The sequence below is a fragment of the Pseudophryne corroboree genome, chromosome 9, assembly GCF_028390025.1.
Source record: "Pseudophryne corroboree isolate aPseCor3 chromosome 9, aPseCor3.hap2, whole genome shotgun sequence".
Classification (NCBI taxonomy): Eukaryota; Metazoa; Chordata; class Amphibia; order Anura; family Myobatrachidae; genus Pseudophryne; species Pseudophryne corroboree.
Genome location: NC_086452.1, coordinates 292,787,489 through 292,808,912, shown reverse-complemented (window position 1 = coordinate 292,808,912; position 21,424 = coordinate 292,787,489). Strand labels below are relative to the sequence as shown.

Genomic DNA, 21,424 nt, shown 5'->3' with positions numbered 1-21,424 from the left:
CCGCTATTCCCCATGGTCCTTACGGAGTTCCCAGCATCCACTACGGACTACGAGAAATAGAATTACCGGTGAGTAAATTCTTATTTTTCTTTGCTTTACACTACAGTACAAAACTCTGTGCGATACATAATTAAGGCAGTACAGGGAATAAGAAATCCAAAGTGAGAGAACATCCAGAGAGAACATTGAAGTGAAAGAAATAAAAGCAGAACGAATAGCAGAGTATAGCCTATCGCACTATATTGAGCAAATAAGAGGATAGCCTATTGGTCTTTGACCTCCAGTGCATCTTGCTAAATCCTGAAATGTGTACATTTGTCTACATTACATTGCTAGGCCATTAAATGTTTAAGGATAGAAACTATTATAGGTCATACTACAGCAAGCATGTTTCTTGTAGAGTATCTCTCTTGACACTGGTCAGACATTGACACACATTAAACCATTATATTATCATGCTCTTGTTGCTTTCAGGTTTGTGGATACAGGAGAGATGGCAGAATCATTTCCATATCGAACAAAAGCTCTTTTTGCATTTGAAGAAGTAGACGGTGTTGAGCTGTGTTTTTTTGGCATGCATGTACAGGAGTATGGGTCTGATTGCCCACCTCCCAATCAGAGGTAGGTGCCTTTTCTTTTAAGTTACATGTACCATTTCTTTTTCATCGACTAGGGGTCACTGGAGTACTCTTGGGATATGGACGGCCTCCATAGGAACAGGGCACTGAATATTTAAATTTAGAACACTCCGCCCCTCCATATCCCAGAGTACCTCAGTGTTTTTTCTGTGCTCGAAGTAGCAACAGGTCTGTGGCTTGGTCCACAATTATTTTGAATATTTTTTGATTTTTAAGTTAAAATTTTTATTTTTTTTCATACACATCCCTTTCCCCCTTCCAAAAGGCAGGGTCAGGGATAGTGCAAGCTGCTACAAGCAGCTGTGGCGTGTCGGTCCTCACTAAATGAGCACCCTCACAGCCAGACAGACATCCTGCACACAGGCTGGCCGGCGCTTGCAGAGAAGCCCCGTCGGATCCTCACCACAAGCAGGAGTCAAGGTATGTTGGTGTGTGGGGACAATGTTTCTTTAATAGACCGCTGGCGCACCATACTACTGGCCGCTAAACAGTCCGCCCGCCGCCGCTGCTCCGGCAGCCGCCGCTGCTCAGAGCGCTTCAGGCGCTCCCCGCTCTCTGTCGTCAGCGCGACCCGGCTCCCGCTGGCGGCCCCACACTAACGCTGCCCGCCCCGCATGCTGCCTCCGCAAACGGAGCATACGGGGGGGGGGCATTACAGAAGGGTGCAATCAGCGGCACGAGGGGGGATAAACTGCAGCAACAGCAGCTACATCTCTACTCCACCGGAGGCGCAGGGGTGTTAGTGGGAATTTGGGATCACATTTCATAGTACTGGCCACGTGTACTGCACTTGGCCAGATATATATATATATATATATATAGACACACCTTCGTACTATTTTACTGAGTCGTGCAAGTGTCTTTTTTGTGTATTGTATTGTCTGTCTCCATAATGAGTAAGGCACCAGCAAAAATTAAAAAGCATCACTGCAAAGTCTGTAGCAGTGTGTTACCGGATGGATCTACCACATGCACAGTATGTTTTGTGGATTCGGTTCCGAATACAATTTCTGCTCCGGTTTTAAAGCCAATTTCCTCCCCGGACCCACCATGGGAAATGCTAGCCAATGTACTGGCTGGGTTGCAATCAGAATTGACCGCCGCTCGACAGGAGCGGGAAGCGGCAAGATCTGAGTCTAGGGTGAGACCGCCAGAACTACCGGAGGCGTCTCCGCCTTGCGAAAGGTCCAAATCCATTTTGGGTAGACGGGATAAATTTCATATGTCTTATGATTTACCAGTTTCTGCTATGTTGCATTCTGACGATTCCATGCCAGACCTCACGGCACAAGATGAGGGTGAGGTGGAGTCAGATAGTGAGGATTTTAACAGCTCAGGCATTGATAATCTCATCAGAGCGGTGCGTCAGTCTCTGAAGTTTACAGAAACTGAGGAGCCTCTGGCAAATGATCAGGTCGTATTTACTAAACGACAGAGAACTCCAATGTGTTTTCCTGTTTCGGAGTCTCTTAATAAGATGTTAGTAGAAACACGACAGACTCCAGATAAACGGTTTTCTATACCTCGCAGATTTAAGTCTAGTTACCCGTTTCCAGATTCTGTGACATGTACATGGGAGAATCCACCAATAGTTGATTCGTCAGTGTCGAAACTTACAAAGAAATTAACCATACCAGTGCCAGCGGCTACTACGCTTAAAGACCCTTCAGATCGCAAAATAGAAACTATGCTAAAGTCCATGTATGTAGTGGCAGGAGTGCTGCTGAGACCTGGCTTGGTTGGTATCTGGGTCACTAAGGCGCTCATAGTATGGATAACAGAACTCAAGTCTGCCCTACATGACGAACACCTTATACTTCTTGCTGATCAAATGTGTGAGGCTGCGGAGTATCTCTGTACAGCTTCTACTGACGTCTGTCAGCTCACTTCTCGCCTTTCATCGTCGCTAGTTACGGCACGACGAGCACTCTGGCTGCGTTCTTGGCAAGCGGAGGCAGAGGTCAAAAGAGGTATAGAGGCATTACCTTACGGGGGCAAGAAGTTGTTTGGTCCTGAATTGGACACATGGATTTCTGAGGCCACGGGAGGAAAGTCTGTTTTCTTACCATTGCCTCCACCGGTACCTAGACGGAGGTACTCTGGACCTGCGTTCAAATCCTTTAGACCTCAGTCCTTTCGCGGATGTGGCAGAGGAACAGCCACGCCTGGTAGACGGGGTCGTGGACGTGGTTTCCAACAAACCAACACAAGTCGTCAGGATGCTAAGGTCACCGACAAGCCAGTGGCATGACGGGCTACCAGCCCATCTCGGTTCTCCGATTGTGGGAGCACTCCTTCAGATGTTCCATTTGGCGTGGTTCCAGACATCCGCGGATGGGTGGATCCGCAATTTAGTGTTAAGAGGTTACAAAATAGAGTTCGACTGTCTTCCGGCACTGCGGTTTTTCAAGACAGGACTGCCTCTGTCTGACGAGAAGAGGTCGGTTCTGCAAATTGCCATTCAGTCCCTACTGGATTCAGCAGTTTTGATTCCGGTCCCTGTACACCAACAGGGTCAGGGTTATTATTCCAGTCTATTTGTGGTACCGAAGCCGGATGGCTCAGTCAGGCCAATATTGAACTTAAAGGGTCTCAATCGGTATGTAACTTACTACAGATTCAAGATGGAATCTCTGCGTTCAGTGATTGCGGGTTTAGAGCCAAAGGAATTCATGATTGCGCTAGATCTCAAGGATGCGTACTTACACATTCCGATTTGGCAGCCTCATCAGAGATTCTTGCGGTTTGCAATACGCCAGAACCATTACCAGTTTCAGGCTCTACCGTTTGGCCTTTCGTCAGCGCCTTGGGTATTCACCAAAGTGATGTCTGTGATAGCTCATCTCAGATCCCTGGGAGTGACAATAGTTCCGTATTTAGACGATCTGCTCATCAAAGCCCCGTCTCAACAGATACTTCTCCAACATGCGCTGCTAACGTACAATGTACTGGTTCACCACGGTTGGATTGTCAACTTCAAGAAATCACATCTAATTCCGTCTCAACGACTTCAATTCCTAGGTATGATTTTCGATACGGTCAATCAAAGAATTTACCTACCACAACAGAAAGTACAGATTATTCGCCATCTGGTACAATTAGTGCTCAAGCCACGCACAGTCTCGGTACATTTGTGCATTCGCCTCTTAGGAACAATGGTGGCGGCTTTCGAAGCGCTTCAGTTCGGAAGATTTCACTCACGTCCATTTCAACTGCATGTGCCCGCACAGTGGTCGGGCTCGCATCTGCAGATTCACCACAGGGTGAGGTTGTCGCCAAGGGCAAGGGGGTGTCTACTCTGGTGGCTCAAGGAGCACAATTTAACCGCAGGGAAACTGTTCGGCGGCTGGAATTGGATAATTCTAACGACGGACGCGAGTCTCAGAGGTTGGGGAGCTGTAGTTCAAAATTGTCAACTCCAGGGTCTCTGGGCGGATCACGAAAGATTGCGGTCTATAAGTGTCCTGGAACTCCGCGCAATTTACAATGCACTACGACAAGCAGTACACATGCTTCGCTCTCAGACTGTCCAAGTGCAGTCAGACAACGCAACGGCAGTCGCATACATCAACAAACAAGGAGGAACGAGAAGCCGCATGGCAATGCGGGAAGTAGCTCGAATCCTCAATTGGGCGGAATACCACCAGGTGATATTGTCGGCAGTGTTCATTCCGGGAGTGGACAACTGGGAGGCGGATTATCTCAGCCGTCGGGATTTTCATCCAGGAGAATGGGCATTAAATCCAGAGGTGTTTCACATGTTGGTTCAGCGGTGGGGTTACCCTCAGGTGGACCTGATGGCCTCTCGCCACAATCACCAAACACTCCAGTATGTGTCCAGAACGAGAGATCCAAAGGCAGTGGCGGTGGATGCTCTCACAATCGCGTGGTGTATCTGTTTCCACCGTTTCCGCTGCTCCCTCTGGTGCTAAAACGGATCAGAAGAGAGTCTGTCACAGTCATATTAGTGGCTCCTCATTGGCCTCGAAGAGCTTGGTTCTCGGATCTCCACGGACTACTCGCAGACGATCCTTGGCCGCTCCCTCTACGTCCGGACTTGTTACAACAGGGTCCGTTCCTTTACCCCTATTTAGTGCGGCTGCGTTTGACGGGGTGGCTGTTGAGACCGCCCTCTTGAGAAGAGAGGGCATTCCGGAATCTGTTATACCAACCATGTTACGTGCTAGGAAGCCAGTTACGGCAGCTCATTATTACAGAATTTGGCGTGCCTATATAGGTTGGTGTGAAGCTCGGAAGTTTCCGACATCAGCTTTCAAGTTATCCCGTCTTTTGTTATTTCTCCAGACGGGGTTAGATAGAGGACTGCATTTATCTACACTAAAGGTGCAGGTATCTGTGTTGTCAATTTATTTTCAAAGACGATTGGCTCTATTGCTGTCGGTACACACGTTTCTGCAAGGTGTCCTCAGAGTACAGCCTCCATTCATTCCACCTACAGCGCCATGGGACTTGAATCTGGTTTTAGATTTCTTACAGTCTTCATATTTTGAACCCTTACAGCAAGTGGATATAAAGTTTCTCACTTGGAAGACAATTTTTCTTCTAGCCTTCGCTTCGGCAAGGCGTGTTTCAGATTTGGGTGCCTTGTCATGCAAGCCACCGTATTTGGTGTTTCATGATGACAGAGCGGAACTTCGGACGAATCCCGCTTTCTTACCAAAGGTAGTGTCATCTTTTCACATCAATCAACCAATAGCAGTTCCTGTGTTAACAGCACATTCTGGAACTCTGGATGTGGTACGCGCTTTACGCGTTTATGTATCCCGAAAGTCTACAGTTCGTAAGACGGATACGTTGTTTGTTCTCTATGATGCTGCCAAGATGGGTTGGCCAGCGTCTAAGCAGACCTTATCCAGATGGATAAAACTGACCATACGTCAGGCTTACATTAATGCTAGGTTACAGCCGCCTACATCAGTAACAGCTCATTCCACACGTTCTGTGGGAACTTCATGGGCAGCTGGTCGTGGAGCTTCTACGACGCAGCTTTGCCGTGCGGCTGCATGGTCTTCAGTGCACACGTTTGTGCGCTTTTACAAGTTTGATACGTTTGCGGCATCAGCATCTAGGTTTGGTCGCCTAGTGTTACAGGTGCCAAGCAGCTCTCCCGCCCACGGGGGAAGCTTTGGTACGTCCCAAGAGTACTCCAGTGACCCCTAGTGGATGAAAAAGAAAATAGGATTTTGGTACTTACCAGGTAAATCCTTTTCTTTGAATCCATAGGGGGCACTGGACACCCACCCAGAGCAGTTTTACCTGGTTTGTGGTAAGTTCAGAGGATCTTATGGTAACACACTCTCACCGACTGGTTCAAATTATCATTATGGTGTCAACTGTTTAGTTGTCAGTAACGTTATGTGTCAACTTCATTGTTGTCCGTTATGTTATATGTAATACTCCATTGTCAACCTCTCTATAGCTCCTGTTCGGCTCAGTAAAAAACACTGAGGTACTCTGGGATATGGAGGGGTGGAGTGTTCTAAATTTAAATATTCAGTGCCCTGTTCCTATGGAGGCCATCCATATCCCAAGAGTACTCCAGTGCCCCCTATGGATTCAAAGAAAAGAATTTACCTGGTAAGTACCAAAATCCTATTATTTCTATTACATCCCAGTGGATACTGGGGTCTTGTACTTAAGTGCCAGTTTATTATACCAGTTCCCTCCTCTGCTGCTGATCCCAAGGGTGCTAAAAAGGCTAAGAAGGGAAAGCGGTCAGGCAATTATAATTGCCCTGGATTGGCCTCGACGGGCGTGGTACTCGGACCTCCTGACCATGTCTCTGGAGGATCCCTGGTTCTGCCGCTCCAAGACGATCCTCTTCAGCAAGGCGCGTTCGTCTATCCAGACTTACAGTGGCTACATTTGACGGCTTGGAAGTTGAAAGGGAGATTCTAGTAAGAAAGGGTCTTACCTCCAGGGTTATTTCCACCATGGTCCAGGCCAGGAAGATGGTGACGTCAAAGCATTATCATCGTATCTGGAAAAAGTAGATTTCCTGGTGTGAAAGTAGAAAGGTTTCTCCAGTGGAATTTAGAATTGGTCGTTTTCTACTTTTCCTGCAAGCAGGGGTGGATATGGGCCTACGTTTATGCTCCATCAAAGTCCAGATTTCGACGCTCTCTATTTTCTTCCAAAAACAACTTGCCCTGTTGCCAGCAAAACAGACTTTCCTAAAGGGAGTTCTTCATATACAACCGCCCTATTTACCTCCCACTGCTCTGTGGAACTTCAATGTGGTTTTGTTATTTCTCCAATCGAACTGGTTTGAACCCTTACATAGGGTGGAGTTGAAATTTCTCACCTGGAAGACTGTGATGTTATTGGCTTTGGCATCTGCCAGGCGGGTCTCGGAATTAGGGGCCTTATCCTGTAAGAACCCTTATTTGATTTTACGTGAAGACAGGGCGGAACTGAGGACCCGTCCTCAGTTTTTGCCTAAGGTGGTGTCGGCTTTTCATGTGAATCAGCCTATTGTGGTTCCGGTGTTGTCTGATGCTTCCGTTGGCCCTGAGACTTTGGATGTGGTCAGAGCTCTGAAGATTTATGTCAAAAGGACAGCCCGTCATCGGAAATCTGACTCGCTGTTTGTCCTTTATGATGCCTCCAAGCTTAGTCTGCCTGCTTCTAAGCAATCTATTGCTCGTTGGCTCCCCTTTATGCTCCTCCTACCAGACTCAGTCTAGGAAAACTGTGCCTGAGGAGACTAACATCATATGAGAAGAACAATACAACAGCGGTGAGGCAATAAGCCAACACAACCATAAACGAAAGGAGGGCGCTAACCAGAACAGAGGATAGCAACCCCAACCTAACCTGGATAGCACGGCTATCCCAACAACATAATGGGACGGCAACATTGGTCCAACCAAATACTTACACAGGTAAGTAGGAACGAAGCACCGAGGCGGGCGCCCAGTATCCACTACGGACTAGGAGAAAAGGAATTACCGGTAGGTATTAAATTCCTATTTTCTCTTACGTCCTAGTGGATACTGGGGTCTTGTACTTTGATACAATGGGAAGTCCCAAAGCTTCCAAACGGGTGGGAGAGTGCTGAGACCCCTGTAAAACCGCCTGACCAAACTGAAGGTCATCCTTAGCCAAGGTATCGAACCTATAGAATTTCACAAAAGTGTTCGAACCAGACCAAGTAACAGCACGGCACAACTGTAGTGCCGACACAGCCCGGGCAGCCGCCCAGGAGGACCCCACCGACCTTGTCGAGTGGGCCTGAATAGACGTCAGCAAGGGCAGAGCTGCCGACGTATAGGCCTGTTGAATGGTCAACCTGAACCAACGAGCAATAGATTGCTTAGAAGCAGGCCGACCAATCTTGGAGGCGGCATAAAGGACAAACAGCGAGTCAGATTTCCGTTGAATGGCTGTCCTTTTGATCTAAATCTTCAGAGCCCTGACCACATCCAAAGTCTCAGGGCCAACGGAAGCGTTGGACAACACCGAAACCACAATAGGCTAATTCACGTGAAAAGCCAACACCACCTTAGGCAAAAACTGAGGACTGGTCATCCATTCCGCCCTATCTTCATGTAAAATCAAATAAGTGCTCTTACAAGATAAGGCCCCTAATTCCGAGACCCTCCTGACAGACCCCAAAGCCAATAACATCAGTCTTCCAGGTGAGAAATTTCAACTCCACCCTATGTAAGTGTTCAAACCAGTCCGTTTGGAGAAAGGACAGAACCACATTGAGATCCCACGGAGCAGTGGGAGGTACAAACGGCGGTTGTATATGTAGATAACTATACAGTACAAGAGAAAAAAAAGGTGAATACTTCCCTGCGCTGGAAGTGTTGATGCTGCAAAAAGATATACGTTCCGGAGTTATCCACCGGAAAAAACAAGCAATACTATGGTACAAGATTTGTATACAATTGCGCTTCAACACTGGATGAAAAAGAAATGATATAGTCCGGTTTTTTCAGAAAGCTGAAAGTCTCTAATCATAGCCTCCAGGAAATTTTCTTCCAACAAGTTTTACATAGAGGAAAAAAGACAGAAATTTTTTTTTTTCCCAATGTGTAGTAGTTTTCTGGAAAGTCACATAAATCATATGAGGGGACTATGGGATGTAGAAATTCCACTCCTTTGTGTCTTTATAAGATGTTTTGGGATCACCCGAAAAGTGTGTTTAGTCGTAAACACGGAATGCTCACTTTTCTTGCTTACTTCAACAAATGTGTGACAACTCCTATAAAGGTATCTTTGGGATTTTCAAGCAGGGCCTCACTTCCGAAGGTTCCTAATTTACTGGATTATTCTCCAACATGAGGAACGTGGGAAGAAAAGCAAAGAAAGAAAATCCAATGTGTAGTAGTTTCCTTTAGACTTACAAATGGGGATATGGAGGATATATAAATAGATATAGATAGGCCCTTTCTCCTCTGTGTCGTTATTTCACACTAAGGGACCACCCAGGTGTTTGTGTGATGGATAACAAATACAGGATGCTCACTTTAAGGCTTACATAAAGTGAAAGCTTTGCAGACATATAAAGGTATCTTTCATGAAATACTTCATTAGATGTTCAGCATAATACGCTTACACGTAGGCTTACTTGAAGACTGTGAAGTATGTTCACGTAGCAGTTTCTTTCAAACAGGCTCCATGGTTATTCTCCACCAGAAAAAAAACGTGTTTGTAGTAAACAAACGGATTTTATTAGACAAAAAGTATATACATTAAAATATGAGAACAAGGGTCACCTTGCTTCGGCAGTATTGAAATTTCCAAGAAAGGGTAAAAGGCATACAAAGGGCCCTAATGCTCCTACCCAATCTGTTGGGAGCCAAAAGGACAAAAAGATCACCAAGTTCTCACATAAAAATACTTGCCACCAACGCGTTTCGACTACTCTGGTCTTCCTCAGGGTGGTGGTGGGATCCCAGAGCAGTCTATTTATCCTCTGAAGGATCCCACCCCTTTTTATTGCATATGGTGGAGAAACGTAAATAAATGTCCTGAAAAAAGAGATATATTATATCCCCCTAAGATGCAGAGTAAGCATCAGTGTCCATTCTTTATGGTGATTAAACTTTAAAAACTATAAGAGCGTTAAAAGACTTAAAAAAACGTTTAAACCCCGTTAATACGGGTTACTATGGTGACCGATTGGATAACCAATCAGGTACCATGGGCGGTGAAAAGCCTTCCTGTGTGTGGAACGCACGCCACGGGTGTTTGTCACGGGCATCGGAGGTGGGGATGACGTACTTCCTCCCACCTCTGTGTTGAACTCCCTTTAGGAAAGTCTGTACTTCTGGCAAGTTGTTTTTGGAAGAAAATAGAGAACGCCGAAATCTGGACTTTGATGTAGCTTAAACGTAGGCCCATATCAACCCCCGCTTGCAGGAAAAGTAGAAAACGACCAATTCTAAATTCCACAGGAGAAACCTTTCTACTTTCACACCAGCAAATATACTTTTTCCAGATACGATAATGCTTTGACGTCACCATCTTCCTGGCCTGGACCATGGTGGAAATAACCCTGGAGGGAAGACCCTTTCTTACTAGAATCTCCCTCTCAACTTCCAAGCCGTCAAACGTAGCCGCTGTAAGTCTGGATAGACGAACTGGCCTTGCTGAAGATCGTCTTGGAGCGGCAGAGGCCAGAGGAACCTCCAGAGACATGGTCAGGAGGTCCGAGTACCATGTGCGTCGAGGACAATCTGGGACAATTAGAATTGCCTGAACGCTTTCCCTTCTTAGCCTTTTTAGCACCCTTGGGATCAGCGGCAGAGGAGGGAACAGGTATACAAACTTGGAACTAAAGTACAAGACCCCAGTATCCACTCCGGACTAGGAGAAATGAAATTACCGGTAGGTATTAAATTCCTATTTTTTCACATCTGTTACTACAATTTTATTTTTTATTCCAATTTTAGGCGAGTTTACATCTCCTATCTGGATAGTGTTCACTTTTTTCGGCCAAAGAGTCTGAGAACAGCTGTGTACCATGAGATTTTGATTGGGTACCTAGAGTATGTCAAGAAACTTGGGTGAGTCCATGATTTTAATTGGTCCAGTTGAATTTATTTATCACAGTAGCTTTTTCTCTGACGTCCTAGTGGATGCTGGGAACTCCGTAAGGACCATGGGGAATAGACGGGCTCCGCAGGAGACTGGGCACTCTAAAAGAAAGATTAGGTACTATCTGTTGTGCACTGGCTCCTCCCTCTATGCCCCTCCTCCAGTTAGAATCTGTGCCCGGCCATAGCTGGATGCACCTAGTGGGCTCTCCTGAGCTTGCTAGAAAGAAAGTATTTGTTAGGTTTTTTATTTTCAGTGAGATCTGCTGGCAACAGACTCACTGCTACGTGGGACTGAGGGGAGAGAAGCAAACCTACCTGCGTGCAGCTAGCTTGTGCTTCTTAGGCTACTGGACACCATTAGCTCCAGAGGATTCGAACACAGGGCCTGACCTCGATCGTCCGTTCCCGGAGCCGCGCCGCCGTCCCCCTTGCAGAGCCAGAAGACAGAAGAAGGACACCACACACTCCGGTCACTGTAGGGTGCAGGGCGCTGGGGGGGGGGGGGGGCGGCGCCCTGGGCTGCAATTAGAGTACCTTTTGGCAATATATACACATAATACAGTCTGGAAAACTGTATATGTGTAAAACCCCCGCCATTTTTAGTCAGAAACAGGACAGAAGCCCGCCGCTGAGGGGGCCGGGCCTTCTTCCTCAGCACACCAGCGCCATTTTCTCTTCACAGCTCCGCTGGAAGGAAGCTCCCCAGGCTCTCCCCGGCAGTATCCTGGTACACAAAGGGTTAAAAGAGAGGGGGGGGGGGGCACATAAATTTAGGCGCAAAATTTGTATATACAGCAGCTACTGGGTAAACACTGAGTTGTAGTGTAATCCCTGGGTTATATAGCGCTGGGTGTGTGCTGGCATACTCTCTCTCTGTCTCTCCAAAGGGCCTTGTGGGGGAACTGTCCTCAAATAGAGCATCCCCTGTGTGTGTGGTGTGTCGGTACGCGTGTGTCGACATGTCTGAGGTAAAAGGCTCCTCTAAGGAGGTGATAGAGCGGATATGTGTGAGAGGGTGTCTCCGTCGACAACGCCGACACCTGTTTGGATATGTGTAAGTGCTAAGGTGAATTTATTGCACAAAAGGTTAGGGAACAGACAGGAAATCTACCCATGTCTGTCCCTATGTCACAGAGACCTTCAGAGTCTCTCAATGCTCACTATCCATAATAACAAACACTGGTATCGACATGGAGTTTAACTCCACTGTCAACTACGATAATGCAAAGTTACAGCCAAGATGGCTATAAGGTATTCAATATATGATTATTGAAATAATAGATGATTTGCATATCACTGATGACTCATCTGTCCCTGACACGAGAGTACACATGTTTAAGGGGAAGAATGCTGAGGTAAATTTCCCTCCTCTCATGAGGAAAAAGAGCGGGAATCTCCAGACAAGAGACGGCAGCTTCCCACAAGAGAATTCTCAGGCTGTATCCTTTCCCCACTAGGGCCAGGCTATGTTGAGAATCTTCCCCTGGGGTGTCCTGTTTGCACAGACGGTAGCACTTGCTATTCTCAGGGATCCTGCAGATAGCGTGCACATTCTAGTATACTACCCAGACCGGCGATTGTGTCGGCATGGGTTTATAGCGCTGTGGCAGCGTGGACAGGTACCTTATCAGCAGAGATGAGACCCTAGTATGCAATATAAATATATTAAAGATGCTGTCTTAAGTGATAGATATATAGTTATAAAGCATGCCCAAAGAGACATGAGTATACTGGGTCCTAGAGTCAAAGCTATGTCGATCTCTGCTTGACGTGTCCTGTAGAATATGCATTGGACAGATGATGCCGACTTAAGAGGCATATGGAAGGCTGAGGATTGTGTGGAGAAGGGTTCTCGGGCCTGGTCTCTACAGCTATAGCTGGTAATTCTGCTAGTTTGCCTTATATTCCTGCACAGCCTAAGAAAGCACGACATTATTAAATGCAGCCTTTCGTATAAAGAAACAAAGTCTGAGGGGCGTCCTTTCTTGTCAGAGCCGGGCAGCTAGTTCCCAGGAACAGAAGTCCTCCCCGGCCCCTACAAAAATCCACCAATGTCGCTGGGGCTCCACAGGCGGAGCTAGGCCCGGTGGGGACACGCCTTTGTAAGTTCAGCCACAAGTGGGTTCACTCCCTGTTCGATCCCTGGGCAATAGATATTGTGTCTCAGGGATACAAGCTGGACTGTGAGAAGATGCCCCCTCACCGACGGCCCTGCGGGCTTCCCCCCAAGAGAGGGAGCCAGTGTTATCTGCAATTCACAAATTGTATCTTTAACAGGTGGTGGTCAAGGGTCCCCTCCTTCAACAAGAGGGTGTTATTATTAGACCATGTTGTAATCCCGAAACCAGACGGTTCGGTCAGACCCATATTGAATTAAAAATCCCTGAACATATACCTGAGAAGGTTCAAGTTCAAGATGGAATCGCTAAGAGCGATCAGTGCAAGCCTAAAAAGGGGGAGACTTTATTGTGAATCGGGACATAAGGGATGCATACCTTCAGGTCCCCATTTATCCACCTCATTAGGCGTACCTCAGAATTGCGGTACGGGATTGTCATTACCAATTTCAGATGTTGCCGTTTGGTCTCTCCACGGGCCCGAGAATATTCACCATGGTAATGGCGGATATGATTGTGCTCCTGCAGAAGCAAGGTGTCACTATTATCACGTACTTGGACGATCTCCTCATAAAAGCGAGATCAAGAGAGCAGTTGCTGAACAGCGTATCACTTTCTCTGGAAGTGTAACGGCAACACGGCTGGATTCTATATATTCCAAAGTCGCAGTTGGTTCCTACACCTCATCTGCCTCTCCTAGGCACGATCCTAGACACAGACCAGAAAAGGGTTATCTCCCGATAGAGAGAGCTAAGGAGCTCATGACACTGGTCAGGAATCTATTAAAACCAAAACAGGTGTCAGTGCATCACTGCACTCGAGTCCTGGGAAGGATGGTGGCATTATACGAGGCCATCCCCTTCCTTAGGCAGGTTCCATGCGAGGACCTTCCAATGGGACTTACTGGACAAGTGGTCCGGATCACCTCTTCAGATGCATCGGTTAATCACCCCATCCCCCAGGGCCAGGGTGTCTCTCCTGTGGTGGCTGCAGAGTGCTCACCTTCTCGAGGACCGCAGATTCGGCATTCAGGACTGGATCCTGGTGACCACGGATGCAAGCCTCCGAGGGTGGGGGGCAGTTACACAGGGAAGAAATTTCCAAGGTCTGTGGTCAAGTCAACTGACTTGCCTTCACATCAATATCCTGGAACTAAGGGCCATATACAACGCCCTAAGTCAAGCGGAGATCCTGCTTCGCGACCAACCGGTTCTGATCCAGTCAGACCGCAGGGGTTCATGTAAACCGCCAAGGCGGCACAAGGAGCAGGGTGGCGAGGGTAGAAGCCACCAGAATTCTTCGCTGGGCAGAGAATCAAGTAAGCGCACTGTCAGCAGTGTTCGTTCCGGGAGTGGACATCTGGGAAGCAGACTTCCTCAGCAGGCACGACCTCCACCCGGGAAAGTGGGGACTTCATCAGGAAGTCTTCACGCAGTTTGCAAATTGATGGGAACTGCCTAAGGTGGACTAGATGGCGTCCCACCTCAATAAAAAGCTAAAAAAGGTTTTACGCCGGGTCAAGGGACCGTCAGGTGATAGCTGTGGTCGCACTAGTAACACCGTGGGTGTTCCAGTCGGTCTCTGTATTCCCTCCTCTTCCTCTCATACCCAAGGGCTGAGAATTGTAATAAAAGGAGGGGTGAAAACAATATTCTTTGCTCCGAATTGGCCAAGAAGGACTCGGTACCCGGAGCTGCAGGAAATGCTCTCAGAGGACTCAGGGCTTCTGCCTCTCAGACAGGACATGTTGCAACAGGGGCCCTGTCTGTTCCAAAATTTACCGCGGCTGCATTTGACGGCATGGCGGTTGAACGCCGGATCCTAGCGGAAAAGGGCATTCCGGATGCAGTTATTCCTACGCTGATAAAGGCTAGGAAAGACGTGACAGCAAGACTTTTTCACTGTATATGGCGAAAATAGGTTGCTTGGTGTGAGGCCAGGAAGGCCCTACAGAGGAATTCCAGCGGGGTCGATTCCTGCACTTCCTACAGTCAGGAGTGACTATGGGCCTAAAATTAGGATCCATAAAGGTCAAGATTTCGGCCCTATACATTTTCTCTAAAAATGAACTGGCTTCACTGCCTGAAGTTCAGACGTTGTTCCGGGGGTGCTGCATATTCAGCCTCCTTTTGTGCCACCGGTGGCACCTTGGGATCTTAACGTTGTGTTGGATTTCCTGAAATCCCACTGGTTTGAGCCACTTAAGACCATGGAGCTAAAATATCTCACGTGGAAAGTGGTCATGCTATTGGCCTTAGCTTCGGCTAGGCGTGTGTCAGTATTGGCGGTTTTGTAATGTAAAAACCCTTATCTGATCTTCCATATGGACAGGGCAGAATTGAGGACTCGTCCCCAATTTCTTCCTAGGGTGGTATCATCGTTTCATTTGAACCAGCCTATTGTGGTGCCTGCGGCTACTAGGGACTTGGAGGTAGGGACTTGGAGGATTCCAAGTTGCTGGACGTAGTCCGGGCTTTGAAAATTTATGTTTCCAGAAAGGCGGGAGTCAGAAAGTCTGACTCGCTGTTTATTCTGTATGCAGCCAACAAGGTTGGCGCTCCTGCTTCGAAGCAGACTATTGTTCGCTGGATCTATAGCACGATTCAGCTGGTTCACTTTGCGGCTGGATTGCCGCATCCAAAATGGTGAAAGCCCATTCCACAAGGAAGGTGGGCTCTTCTTGGGCGGCTGCCCGAGGGGTCTCGGCTTTACAGCTTTGCCGAGCTGCTACTTGGTCGGGGTCAAACAAGTTTGCTAAGTTCTACAAGTTTGATACCCTTGCTGAGGAGGACCTTGAGTTTGCTCATGCGGTGCTGCAGAGTCATCCGCACTCTCCCGCCCGTTTGGGAGCTTTGGTATAATCCCCATGGTCCTTACGAAGTTCCCAGCATCCACTAGGACGTCAGAGAAAATAAGAATTTACTCACCGGTAATTCTATTTCTCGTAGTCCGTAGTGGATGCTGGGCGCCCGTCCCAAGTGCGGACTCTCTGCAATACATGTATATAGTTATTGCTTAACTAAAGGGTTATTGTTATGAGCCATCTGTTACTGAGGCTCAGTTGTTGTTCATACTGATAACTGGGTATGGTTATCACAAGTTGTACGGTGTGGCTGGTATGAGTCTTACCCTGGATTCCAAATCCTTTCCTTGTTGTGTCAGCTCTTCCGGGCACAGTTTCCTTAACTGAGGTCTGGAGGAGGGGCATAGAGGGAGGAGCCAGTGCACACCAGATAGTACCTAATCTTTCTTTTAGAGTGCCCAGTCTCCTGCGGAGCCCGTCTATTCCCCATGGTCCTTACGGAGTTCCCAGCATCCACTACGGACTACGAGAAATAGAATTACCGGTGAGTAAATTCTTATTTTTTTCTTCATTGTCAGCTCTGTAATTTTTCTCTAGTAGTATAGTATTATATTAATCACTCTTTCCCCTATTTCTCTCACAGGTACACAGCAGGGCATATCTGGGCCTGTCCTCCTAGTGAAGGAGATGACTACATATTCCACTGTCATCCAATAGATCAGAAAATTCCTAAGCCAAAACGTCTGCAGGAATGGTACAAGAAGATGCTGGATAAATCTGTGTCAGAACGTATAATTCATGACTACAAGGTCTGTATGGATTGTCTTATTTGGTTTTCATGCTCTTCTCTGATTGCCATTTGTTGTAAGGTTTCCATTTTACTTGACATTTTAGGAACTCTTGCTGTTTAAATATTGTCAATTCTAAATGGTGCAGTCTAATAATTTATTTCTAAATCTGAGAACAGGCACACAGGCTAGAGCATTAAAGGAACAGTAGTGTCCAATGTCCCGCTTCGGATACAGAGTAAAGGATTACAGTACAAAAATCGCATATTCTTTTTACATTCTGTGGGGGACACTGGATTTGCCATTGGGACATCCCAAAGCTGCCATTAAAGGGAAAGTACACTCCATACTAGCACCTTACTAGCTAGTGGATGTAGGTAACATAGAGTTTGGTATGGTATTGGAGACATGACTATCCATGAAGGATAGTTGAGCAGTCACAGTAGAATTAAAACTCCCTAAATGTATCAAAGCTTAAGTAAAGCAATACAATAAGACTGCTTAAGTGGTGTAGTACAGGAATTTACAATATATGCTAGACAAATAATGTTGAGATCTATTTAAGGGTGTATACCAGGCTTTCCCAACCTCGGTCCTCAAGGCACACTAACATTGCAGGTTTTAGTGATATCCAGGCTTCAGCACAGATGGATAAATCTAAATGACTGATGTACTAATTAAGTCACCTGTGCTCAAGCATGTATATCACTAAAATCTGGACATTGAGCTGGCCGACGACGAATATAGCTGACGGGCGACCCGGTGGCGGGGGGGGGGGGGGCGGCAGTGACAGGGGGGAGTGAAGTTTCCCTCGGCTCCATAGCAGTGCATGCACTTATGGACGAGAACGTCCATATTGGCCTGCATGCACAGGCGATGGAGCACCAGCGATGAACGAGTGCAGGGCCGTGCATCGTTCAGCACTGGTGCCTCCACACTCAAAGATATGAACGGTATCTCGTTCATTAATGAACGAGATCGTTCATATCTTTGAGTATTATCGCCCAGTGTTTAGGGCCTATTAGTGTGCCTCGAGGACCGAGGTTGGGAATGCCTGGTGTACACTGTGTTATGCAGTATACATGATAGAACAGCCATTGGAATGAAACATTTTTAAAAAGATTGTAGAGTTTTTCTGGGTGAATAAAACAAGGCTTTATCCATTTCCTATAGATAACTTTGTATAAATGTTTGTACTGTAAGTCCAAGTATGTGTTCTGGATAATATGTTTACCAAGCGTGCTGTTCCAATGCAATCATACTTGTACTTGAGTGTTACATCCCATTCAAGTATACATATGAAAATAAATTTTAATGCCTGGTATTTAGTTGAATATCTCTATGGAAATTGCTTATAGACTTGAATTTGGACATAGCTTTTTATTTATTTCTTTTTTTTGCATATATTTTTTTTTTTTAATATTAGGAGTCTGTATATTTGCATATTATTCTAATTAGCTAATAGTGAAGTGCAATCGAACGTCTGCAGATTTATAATGGACTAAAAGAGAACTGCATTGTACCGAGGTGCACAGAAATGAATTCTAGGGCAAATCACAGATAATTGAAGTTACCCATATCTGTTAGCCTTGTGCTTTCCTATACGTTCAACACAATTTGTAAGAGGTTTTCTAGTTTGTGGGGGAACTGCTGCCTTTCTCAGTGTCCACCCTTCTTTTTAGGAAGTTTGATTTCTTGAAAATAAAGCCTCCGTGGACTGTCCATATTCTTTTGTCTTGCTACTTCAATGCTTAAAGTGTGTGTTCTTTGTCACTTCCACAGGATATCTTTAAGCAGGCAACAGAAGACCGTCTGACCAGTGCCAAGGAGTTACCGTACTTTGAAGGCGACTTCTGGCCAAATGTTCTGGAAGAAAGTATCAAAGAGTTGGAACAGGAGGAGGAAGAAAGAAAGCGAGAGGAGAATACAGGCAATGAGAGCATTGAGGTTAATAAGCATAATAAAGCAATGAACTTTTTTTTTATCTTTTTATACAGCTACCATAGCATTGTTGCAGAGGAATACATTCTAATTACCGGCGGTTGGGATGGCGGCTGTCAAGATACCGGCAGCGGGGCGAGTGCTAGAAAGCCCCTTGCGGGCACGATGGCTCGCTACAGTTTTGTTCTCCCACTATGTGTGTCGTGGACACCCACAGAGGGAGAATAGCCTGGCTCGCCGGCATTCCGGCTGCGACATTTCCCCACCTGTCGGGATTACGGCATCTGCATTGTGACCGCCGGGATCCCGACATGCGGCTTCCTGATTGCCTCTCATTGCAGATACCCATGGTTCTTGTGTAATGTTGCTATATTAAACAAAGTACCCCTTTTCTGATGGTGGTTTCACTTAATAATGGTAGCATTCACTCAATGATTTTTTTGTGAAGGGTGCACATTTTTTATTTTGATGGGCAAAATCTGATCTGCATAGTACTTGCCGATATATCATAATACTGTTTGTATTAGTTGTAGCTCCATTTTTTTGGACCTTAAATTACGTAGGCGCACATGGTAGTTTAACAAATAAGGAAGGAAAGGAAGCAACTGTTTTCTGGTCTTTCATGTGACTTTCTGATAGAGATGCCAATTGGGTGATTAATAGCAGTAATTTCCAGAAGTACTCCCTGAAACCTAAAATGTAACTGGAAATGCAATGCGTTTCTCAGGCAGCTTTTGTCCAAGCAAGGCTGTTAAAAAGGAAATCTGCATATAGGTATATTTATGGAATGGTAATATACAGGGGTAGATGTATGAAGGGTCGATATAGGGGGTGGGGGGAGGAAGTTCACGGATACTGCTTCTCCCCCATGTATGACTGCGGCAGTGTGCTACATGACATCCCATTGTCGCTACTACCTACAAGGTAACATGCCAATTAGCCGGACAATTTATGAACGGTCAGTGGCACGGCCCTTTCCAACCGCTGCTGCTATTGATTTCAACAGTTTTCACTCCCCGACTCCGGCAAACGAGATGTTCATACATCTCGTGTCTACTGCTTCCTGCTTTGCCTTGGTAAAGAAGGTAAGTATTAATACAGTACCTATAGGGCACAATATGTGCTGCATAATACATCTGCCCTTTCGTATATTGAAAATCCTAAACTGCATGTAGACTTCTAACATTCCACCAACCATTGGCGTTTGCTACACACTGGATTTTAAAGTGATTTGTTTGTTTATTATTGATGTTTTCAGAAATGTTTTAACTGGAGATTTTGACGCTTTCTTAAATTTTTATTCACAGTTTGATGCACTTGGGCTTTTATCCACATCTATAGGATTCAATGTAATCCCTGTTTCTGATGCATAATATTTACTATAAACACATCCACAGGAACGTATGGTGTTTCTTATTCTCAAGGTAAACCAGAAAATCAGGGAAAAATAGTATGGTAAAGGATAACTATTTATTTATAAATCACACTCACATAAAAACATATATAAAAGCCTATATCACCACATATAGTGGGTAGACTCTTGGGTCACATGCACATTGGTACCACATGATAACCCTCCTAGGTGAAACAGGGCTGGAGCTCTCAAGTCCCTGACAAACGTGCTCCTATTACTCAGCCAGGTAAAGGTAGGTCCACCAATCACTTGCTTAATGCGTTTCAAATAACTATAGATTGTAAGCTTGTGAGCAGGGCCTTCCTACCTCTGTTTTTACCCAGTTTTGTTCTATTACTATTGTTCTAATTGTAAAGCGCAAAGGAATATGCTGCGCTATATAAGAAACTGTTAATACGAATAATAATAATGTCCTCCTTCGGAACCATGATGGACATTCAGTGATCGCGGTGAGCGAAAAAAATTGTGGGTCCCAAGGACCATTTACTTTAAAAGATTGGGGTCCTCTTCCACAATTTCTGGGTCCCATCACATATTATGAGGGATGAGGGCAAGCAGCAGTTGGAAGAGTGCTGGGGGCAGGTAGCATTTAGGGTATAGAGGTTTAAGGGCAAGCAGCAGCTGGTGTAGAACTGGAGGTAGAGGCAGGGAGAAGTTGGGGTAAAGGGAGGTAAGGGCAGGCAGTCCTGGGGGTAAGTGTAAAAAGCAGTTTGGACAGTGCTGGGGGGGAGGGGGCTTGTGTCAAGCAGTGCTGTGTGTAGGGAAAGGGTAAATAGCAGCTGGGGCAGTACTAGATAGCAAGGAGGGGGGACGGGCAAACCGTACTGGGGGTAGGGAGAGAGTAAGGGTAGACCGCAACTGAGGCAGTACTGGTGACAAGGAGGGGGCTATCTGCAGGCAGTGCTGGAGTTAGGGAGGGGGTAAGGGTAGATAGCTACTGGGTTTAAAAGTGGACACCAGAAAAGGAGGGATTTTTTGTGTGCGCGCCCCTGGAAAAGTGGGTGTGGCCTTGCAACAAGTGGCAGAAGGTGGTAAGGTCTGGTAGGTGTGAGTGTGCGGGGACAGGTCTGTGGGGTGGTGTTGTGGGCAGTGGTGCTTAGGTCTTAGGGACGTGGCCACTCGAAACGGGAGCCACTCCAGCCTCTTGTCTCCCCAGCCCCCTACCTTTCCAGCCTTCTGCCCCTTGTGGGATTTTTTGTTCCACCTCCCTTATGGGGACCTTCATCTCAGAGTCAATTGACTCTAATAGAGTTGAATCTCTTTTAAATGTATTTTGTTTCCTTTCCCTCAGCTCATTTGTGCTTTTATTCATTTTTTGTAACAGTACTTTCTCCAATGTGCAAAATTCATCAACATACTTACAGGGATGTAGGAGGGTAGCATCCAGGTCCTTTCCACAAAGTGAAAATAGACCACACTTGTGTCAATCCAGCCTCGTCATTCCAGAACTCCCTCCCCTGTGTTCCATTGCCTTCCCCCTCACTCTGTGCCTCTCTGCTTCTTGCTCCTCCTCTGTCCAACCCCCCCCTCCATGTCCCCTCACCACCACCCCTCCCCGTGCGGTGGTGCCTGTGTCCTGGGACCATGCAATTCAGGAGCCGTGTCTGATTATGGGGCGGGGTGCTGACACCACTGCATGAAGAACGGGCA

The 21,424-nt window shown here is 46.5% G+C and overlaps 1 protein-coding gene across 1 annotated transcript in view; it reads left to right on the top strand.

Annotated features, from left to right (window-relative positions):
* Nucleotides 1-21,424, top strand: part of EP300 (E1A binding protein p300) — a 415,411-nt gene that overhangs the window by 360,847 nt on the left and 33,140 nt on the right. The window contains exons 23-26 of the mRNA XM_063941527.1: nucleotides 475-621; nucleotides 10,565-10,678; nucleotides 16,275-16,440; nucleotides 18,202-18,366. Of these exons, the coding sequence (XP_063797597.1) occupies nucleotides 475-621; nucleotides 10,565-10,678; nucleotides 16,275-16,440; nucleotides 18,202-18,366 (592 nt within the window). The remainder of the gene's footprint in view (nucleotides 1-474; nucleotides 622-10,564; nucleotides 10,679-16,274; nucleotides 16,441-18,201; nucleotides 18,367-21,424) is intronic.